This window comes from Chelonoidis abingdonii, chromosome 8 (assembly GCF_003597395.2).
Source record: "Chelonoidis abingdonii isolate Lonesome George chromosome 8, CheloAbing_2.0, whole genome shotgun sequence".
NCBI classification, from domain to species: domain Eukaryota; kingdom Metazoa; phylum Chordata; order Testudines; family Testudinidae; genus Chelonoidis; species Chelonoidis abingdonii.
Genome location: NC_133776.1, coordinates 33,585,380 through 33,593,936, shown reverse-complemented (window position 1 = coordinate 33,593,936; position 8,557 = coordinate 33,585,380). Strand labels below are relative to the sequence as shown.

General features: G+C 43.1%; 1 protein-coding gene across 2 annotated transcripts in view; it reads left to right on the top strand.

Moving 5' to 3' along the window:
• Window positions 1-5,718: 5,718 nt before the first annotated feature.
• ATP1B3 (ATPase Na+/K+ transporting subunit beta 3) overlaps window positions 5,719-8,557 on the top strand; it is a 78,447-nt gene continuing 75,608 nt past the window's right edge. The window contains exon 1 of one of the 2 annotated variants that reach the window (XM_032765673.2): window positions 5,719-5,969. In XM_032765673.2, the coding sequence (XP_032621564.1) occupies window positions 5,861-5,969 (109 nt within the window). In that variant the 5' untranslated portion in view covers window positions 5,719-5,860. The remainder of the gene's footprint in view (window positions 5,970-8,557) is intronic. The other variant, XM_032765674.2, reaches the window with a different exon arrangement.

Here is an 8,557-nt window from a genome sequence, read left to right as displayed (position 1 = left end):
GTGAGTAACATGAGAAGAATATTTTGTATTAAGATAATTATTGTAAACTAACCTGGTAAGTCTTAAGAACAGACTCTTATGTATAATTCAGGAAATGGAAAGCAAATAGTCCAGAAGTTGCAAACCACTTATGTCACAATGGGATTTTGTTTTTTTCCAATTATTGAAACAAAGCTACAACGTAAGGGACTCTGACTTTCTTCAGTGTTAACACTTTCTAAATTGTCTTCTAATCTTAACGAAAATTTCTCTATTATAGAGGATGGACAATATTTGAATAATCAAGACATTTGTTGTTGGGGTTTAGTTCCAGGGTTTAGGATAATTTCAAATCTAATTATATTATTTTTCTCTTAGGCACTTATCCCTGTAGGACCTAAAAATCCTCTTATTTCTATAATACAAGTAGTATTAAAAGTGTATGTAATACAGAAAAAGAAAGGTATTCATGTAGCTGAAGAAAACTGGTAAACTGATTTCAAGAATTAAAATTTTCTTTGTTAGGAATGCAGTATAATATATATTGCATTTATTTTTTAAAAAACTGCAATAGAAATGGAACTGTATATTTTTTCTACATATTTTAAATCTGCCCACTAAAATTTTATTAAGAGATTGTCCCAGGAAACCTGATAGATATGATCTATTTGGAAGTATGTGCAGTTCTAGTTAAATGCCATGCAGGAAACAGAGATGAACTTAAGTTGAGATGAATGGATCAAGATAATGTTTCCTGAAGTTCAGAGGTAAGTTTTTAATTTGGAGTTTTGTTATCCTTTCTATTCTAGAAATGATGCCAATGGCGAAGTTTCGATTCAGGTCTGAACTTTCTTAAAATACAGAGGTTTTCAGATCCAAGGTCTGGCCGGTAATTACTACTCAGAATTACTGATTATTCATTATACATTATCAGCAATTCATCACTTGCTTTTACTTTACAGAATTACCAATGAACTTCCTTAAATCCATTTCAAGGGCTTATTTATATATTTAGAAAGTGGGAAAGATGAAAAGGTGAATTGGACTCCTCCTATCTATGCAGTGTTCTGTAATTTGAATTCTTAAGGGTAATGAATTAGGTACCTTCTTGTGATATGAAGGTTTGAAACTGAAAATCAGAACAAAGTGTGTTTTTAAAATACAGTATACTCTACTGAATTGGAGTATACCCTAGTTGCCTTACCTGGAATTCACCTAAGGAACTGATTTATCTCTAATGGCAATGAGTGCTGCTTAATTATTAACAATAAAAAAAAAATTCCACTCTTCTCAAGTTCCATTTCAATCAATTAATAATTGCTTGAGGGGCAAATGAGAATAGATGCATTTTGTTATCAAGTTGAAGACAGGGATTTCCTTGTACAGGTTTTTGGAGCTTATAATGGACATAGGAACACTTCTTCATAGCATACACAGCAGTAAGGACATGAGCTCTCTGCCTCTGTGCTTGGCCATTCCCTATTTTTAGATCATACCACCCTGTTTTAGGTCTGCCTGCCTTTAGTCTTCTGCCATGGCTGCATAGACAGTAAGAGTTACTCTTCTCTGGTATTATTGCTGTGAACCTTCCTCTGTCATAGAATCATAGACTTTAAGGTCAGAAGGGACCATTATGATCATCTAGTCTGACCTCCTGCACAATGCAGGCCACAGAATTTCACCCACCTACTCCTGTATCAAACCTGTGTCTGAGCCACTTAACTCCTCAAATCATGGTTTAAAGACTTCAAGGTGAAGAGAACTGTACCTATTGATTTCCAAGAAGTGGGCAGGTGGAGGCCCACCCACTGCTAAAGGATCCCCCCCCATGAAGAGAACTGTACCAACTGGGTTTTCCGGGAAGTGGGCAGGCGGAGTGTTGGGCCTCCCTCCATTTCCCCAGCCAACTCCAAATTGCAAGCCCCTCCTCTGTCCTTTGTCTCTTTCCCGGGCTAGGAGGCCACCTGATCTCTTTGTTCTCCAACACCTTCAGTTGGCATCTTGCAGGGGAAGGGCCCAGACCATCAGTTGCCAGGAGACAGGGTGTCAGCCATTCTCTGTGCAGACAGCATCACACCTGCCTATGGCTCTGCAATAATCACACACCCACCACCTAGATATTTAAGAAATGCATAGGGGAAACTGAGGCACCCCACAGTATTCAGAGAAAACATTAAGAACATTCCCACTTTGTCATACTGTAGGAGGGGCAGCTCAGGGCAGAGGGAGATGAAAAGAATGGGCTAGAACCAGGGAGAAGGTAAGGTTCCTGCTCTGTGTGGGCAGGGCTGGGAGGGGGATCCTGTTTACCCCCTCCCCAGCGCTGCTGCACTTGTAGTTTACCCCTGGCCCCTCCCTTGCTCCAGGGACCAACCCTAGTTCCTGCCCCACTGTGCTTTTGCCCCTGGCCCCTTTTACAATCATTCCCCCCGGGGGGGGGCAGAAATACGTTTGGAGCTGGGCCCACAAAAAGCTAATCAGGCCCTGGGAGCTGTAGTGAACTCATCTGGAAAAATACAAAACTTTTGCAAGCTCACAAGAGCTATTAATAGGCACTGTCACAACCTGAAACTCACACTCTGGCTCTCGGTCTGGCCGATTGTCAGTCAGTACAGGGTCAACACAAGGTCAGTACAGGGCCGTGTGCTACTAGTGCTGTGTGCAAAAGTGGTGTGTCGTATGCAGCCCCTAGTGTGCCGGGTGCAGCTCCTGCTGACGTAAAGGGGACCAGCTCAGAACCCGATAGGTGCGGGAGCTGGAAATCAATCCAACACCGACACGAGTAAGAGTCTTCAGATAAAACTGTCTCTTGCGCCAAAAAACATTAGAAGTGCCCGCGTGTTAGCTGAAAGGCCTGATCACCCTTTCAGCCAGAGTCGTCTCCGTTTTTTTCCGGTTCGTGTCATGTTATGTTAGGATTACATCCCTTCAATTTGCCATGAACTCGATGTCTGTACTGCTGGTCAGCTGCATCTGGAGTGTGCTAAGAACATTTTATTTTTTGTATATAATCCATTTTGCCTAGTCACTTTCTTCTGTTTTTCTTCCTTACTTGGTATAAAATTGTGTATAAAGTTGTGTATAGAGTTTTGTATATAATTGTTAATAGTATTCTTGACTGATAAACTGCCTTGTTCAATTTGAATTGTAATTCATTCCTGTTGTTAATTCAGTCTGGCTATCTCCTTGTTGTTGTTTTTTGTTGCCTGGTACTCTGTGTGTGTGTGTGTGTGTGTGTGTGTGTGTTTATTCTGACAGTATCTGTAGTTATTGAATTCCCCCTTTCCTGATCCAAATTGCAATTTATCCTTGTTGCTTGTTCAGTTAATGAACAGCTGTTTGGTTTTGAACTTTACTCAGTTGCATTCAGTTGTTCCTCACCAGAGTAAACACTTAGTCGAACCTGATTCGTCTCAGTCAGGCACTTATGACTCTCAAGCATTCATTAAGGATGCCATTAGATGATGTAAAAAAACATAAAATCTGAGAGGTAGGATGTTTGAAGCAAACGTATATTAACAGGCTTGAAAAAATGTGAAAATTGTTGTAAGACATTGAAATGTTTTCTGTTAAACATAAGATCTAATTTATTGTATTCAAATACAGTATACCAATTACTATAATAAAGAAAACACATTCTAAGACCTAGCCTGATGATATGTCTTGGGTTTTGAAAAGCACTTACATGGCCAGCTCCCCTGGGGATAGTCCCAAAAGTAGGGGGACACCATCTCACCCAGTTTGTTTATCCAGGAAAGCAGAGCTCAGATTCAGCATTTGGTTTTCACTGGACTGTTGTTCTTTCTCAGTTTTCCAGCTGGCTTGATATGGGTACAATGAAGTCAACTAACTTGTCCAAGATCACACAGTGAATCAAGGGCTCAGGAGGGATGAGAAACCTGTATACTTTTCTCCATTGCTTGCAATGCTACACTATTCTCAGTAAACTGGAAGGAAACACAATTTTATTTTTCACTCCTGTGCAAATGGTATCATCATTGTATAGACTGAGTTTGCATAGATATAGAAATTAAATGGGATGAAAAAAATTAACCCATACATAACAAACTTCACATGGAACATGCTAAGCAGAAACAGTTTATGGAATCTCTTCTGTTAAACTATGCTATGATTGTATTAATCTTTTTTAGGAAGATGGTTTATTGTATAACATGTCTTTGTTTTCCAAATATTTAACCACTCCTGCACCAAATCCTGGAAACTACAAAATCTACATACACAGGCTGGGTATAAGTGTGGTCCACTATGTGCATGTGTGAAGGGAAGCAAAAAGGGGAAGGAGAGAGCAGCTCCCTTGAGTTGTAATTGCCTCAGCCACCACTGTGCCCCCTTAACTCTAGCACCATGGAAGGTTTGGGTAGTTGATCTGTTGAGCTGAAGTCAGTGATGTCATATTCACTGATTGCAGAACTAGGAAGGGGGAAAAAAGGAGTAAGTCTTTAATATTTTCAATAACTGAAACACATGGTGAGAAAGTGTTAGTGTTGAACATCACTGGCAGTAGTCAGTCCCTAAATATGCACTCATTTTGAAAATCTTAGTCACCATAACTGCCAGGTCAAACAGAGAGGTAAGTGTGCTGGTCCCCAGCTCTAACCTTAATACATTAAAGATTAGGGGATACTCTGAGATCTACAGATAAGGACTATATCAGAAATAGGTATCACTGTCAAACCATGCTCTATTCCTTTATCACTAATTATAAATCAACATTAGTGAACACAATACTGTGCAGACACTTAAAGTGCAGACCTATCCAGAAAAGTGATTTTGTTAAAATGGCATAATGGTTCCCAGGGCCAGTCTGGCACAGAGTTCCATATCAAAGTAGTATAATTTCAGAGGCTGTGCTAGCCTATTGGGGGCCCTGTGAAGGAATATTTTTGCCCCCCCCACATACTGCAAAAGCAAATAGGTGGTTCTCGTGAGCTGTTTGGACCCCTAAGCAATTACTTAGTCTGCTACTTGACTCTGACAGTTTGTAAGTATAATACTCCTCCTCACTCCTGCCAGCTGCTGAACTTCACTCCCCCTGGGCTCAGAGTCAGGCTGGGGTTTTTCCCATTTGCTGCATCTATACCACTGAGAAGTTTTGCAGACCAAACTGTGTGCCCTATGTGACAGCTGTGTCAACTCCATTAGCCTTTAGTGGGTGTGTACAGGTCACTGAGTATATAAATGAAGTCAAGGAGGTAGCACAGTCTTAGTTAAGGGAACAATTAGGCCTGGTGAATCTTTTTATGTTCAAGGATGTGACAACTGACAGCTCCCTTGGTGACTTAGGGGACCTGCCTGGAATCAGCTCATGTGAAAACCAGGTCATTTACGTGCCAGGTCACGGATTCAATGCCACAGTCTGAAAATTTTATGTCAAATCAGTTTCTGTTTCCCTTCCCCCACCAAGCATGTGCTTGGGTCTCATAGCCCTTCCCTAAGTCCGGCTCAATGGGATGTGTGCACACGCTTGGGCAGGGTGAAGCAAGGCAGCGCCTGAGGTCTCCGCGCCATATGCCGTCAGAGCAGCACCACTCCAGGCCCCGTGTCGCTCTTTGGGGAGCCCTTGGAACTCCGGGGCTCTACGCACCACCTCGCCCCAGCGGCTATTCTCCTTCTGGCCGCCAGGAGGCAGCAGGCGCGACTTCGAGACAGAGCGGGAGGGGAAAGGGTGCGCTGACGCGTGGGGCCCCGCCCCGGCAGCGGGAGGGGGAGTGAGGAGCTCGGCTGCGTGCGACTTGCCCGGCCTCTCGGGCGCCCGGCGGGAGGGGAAGAGGGCTGTTACTTGGCGGCTCGGAGCAGGCGCTACCACAGTTCGGCTGGGAGTCTTTGCCGCCCGGACACGCACAGTCCTCGCCCCGCCGCCATGTCCAAGGAGGAGAAGAAGCCGTTCAGCCAGACCATGGCCGAGTGGCGGCAGTTCGTGTACAACCCGCGCAGCGGCGAGTTTCTGGGGCGCACGGCCAAGAGCTGGGGTAAGGGACTGGCGGGGGCCTGGCCGGGAGCCGGGGGCGGGTGGGTGAAGAGGTGAAGGAGCCGTTGGGGGGGGCTGCCGGCGGGGGGAGCCACGAGGCGGTTCTCTGGAAGCCGTTACTTTCGCTGCGTTCTGATCTAAAAATAGCCTATGATAGTGCGCCTGGGAGGGGTGGGTCTCGGAGCCCGCGTGCTGGTTCCGCGGCGCCCGCCCCGCCTTCCTGTTCGTCTTGCTCGGGGCGGGCTGGTAGGGTTGATGATCGGGCCGTCACGGGAAGCATCTCTCCGTACGTCCCCAGCTGATTCACTCTCCGCGTAAATGCTGCAGTGGGGCTCAGCAGGCTCCTTCTCCGTGTCCGCTGCGTAGGGATGGGGAGGAAGGAGGAGTCTGGTGGCGTAACTGTAGCAGGTTACGGCTGCAGACTCCCGATGCCAAGACGGGGGCCATCTCCCTCCTCGCTGATCTCTTCTGTGGTATTGCTGCAGCCACACGCGTGTCATGCTCCCACATATTCCTTATTGGCATGACAGTTTGGGGAGCTCTGACCTGTCAGTGGTGAATGAGGTGTGCTGCTGCTGCTGGAGGTGGTGGAGAGGTCTGGTCTTTGAGCTGTCAGTTTGCCCACAGCTTTTGAAAATAGCAGGGATGGATCTGTAACTTACATTACTTTTGCTTAAGGTTGACCCTAGATTGAATTTTCTGGGATCTTCCTTTACAGATGTGGCTGATAACAGTAGTTTCTCCACATGACCGTTTGGAATACTGTGCTTTCATTCCCCTCCTCATTTTCCCACTGCCTCTGCTGGGAGCTGTAACAGGAGGGAGATGAAATCACGTTGTTCTCCCAAATTCTTAAACTACAATAGTGGGGGGAAAATGCATATTAAAGTGGTGTATAAATGTTAAGTATTAATAAACTACTCCACTTCTCAAGGGAAATGTATATTTCTTGGCTTCAGATAGCACCCTACTTACTCCTAAATTTTGATACAGTTGAGATATTTAAATAGCTGTGATTATAAAATCAACAAGAATTTCAGCATGGTGTTGAGCAGTGCTGGACATATGCGCGCCCTGGTACACACTCCATGAGTAGTAACACAGAACATGCAGGGTGTGTGCTCTCAGGTTGCCTGTCAGGAGAGGGCGCTGTTTCTGATAGGAGCTCTCCTCTATTCAGACAGAAATATGATCCTGCTGGCTACTCTGCTACTCAAATAGAGTAGGAGGAAGAGAGGAAATTTCCAGTCTGTTGTTGTCTTGTGACTTCTCTGTTCAGGCACTCCATCAGCAGGTTCTCTTAAAGTGTGTGGGTTGAATGAATGGGTGTGTGGTTAAGTGATCATAGAAGCATATTTGTGTACTGAAACAGATAGCATTAACAACTATAAGTGTTTTAGAAATGCTTAGCATATCTTAAGGAAAAACAAAGATATTTATCAATCATAGAATATCAGGGTTGGAAGGGACCTCAGGAGGTCATCTAGTCCAACCCCTTGCTCAAAGCAGGGCCAATCCCCAGACAGAATTTTGCCCCAGATTCCCAAATGGCCCCCTCAAGAATTGAACTCAAAACCCTGGGTTTAGCAGGCTGTTGCGCAAACCACTGAGCTAGTCTCTCCCCACCAATGATTGGGCTTGGCAGAATTTGTTTTTTTGTTTTTTTTAATAATTTTGACATGATACGGATGTTTATTTTTAAGCATTTTTATCTGTTTAAATTTCCACAGTTGCAGGAAATCATGGGTGTCAGACAGTGAGTGGGGGTCAGATGATTATTTAATGACAGTAGAAATTCAAAAAATTAGCTTTATAACCATTAAGACACAAATTATCAACTCACAGGTCAAAATATACAAAACAAATATCCTTAAATCAATATTTAAGTTCTTAAGCAGCATTTTTCTTATGTTACCTATCTGTAAATTTCATCAGTGGAAATATTTTTTTGGCAGTTTGTATATGTATGGTGAAATCAGTGTTTTCTGACAATTACTGATAAAAATTGAACCCTTTCAATCTTGTAACTTACTTTACTAGGGAACACTTTTGTAATACTGCCATCCTGGTCTCTTCCTGTGCCATGGCATATTGTCTATAAAATTGTTTTTAATAGCAAACCTACCTTAATCTGGAGTTGAGTGATTGTTCTGTTTTATAGCCAAATCACTCAGTAAAGATACTTTCCCATTTCAAGAATAAATTCAGTAAATATGTTTATATAAAGGTTCATTAGTACTTTATGTAATGTTGTACTTAATTTGTTCTTCAACAGGAGTTTAGGTAATAGATGTGTGGTAAAGAGATTAAATATTCCTTAATGTCAATGCTTAATTCTGCATTCACAAAAATCATTTTGTATGCTATAGGGGTGTTAGTTTAGACTTTTCATGCTTTATATTGAACCTGTTATGTCTGGCTACTTAAATATTTCTGAAATTTTGAGTCTTCAGTTTATCTTCATCCATTCATATCTGACTTTTGAGGGTAACTGCTAAGAAGAAAAATTTGTATTTGATTACAAATTAAAATTGTTTGCCTTGCATCTTTTAAACTGCTCTGTCAGCACTATGGGAAAGAGGTGGGAGG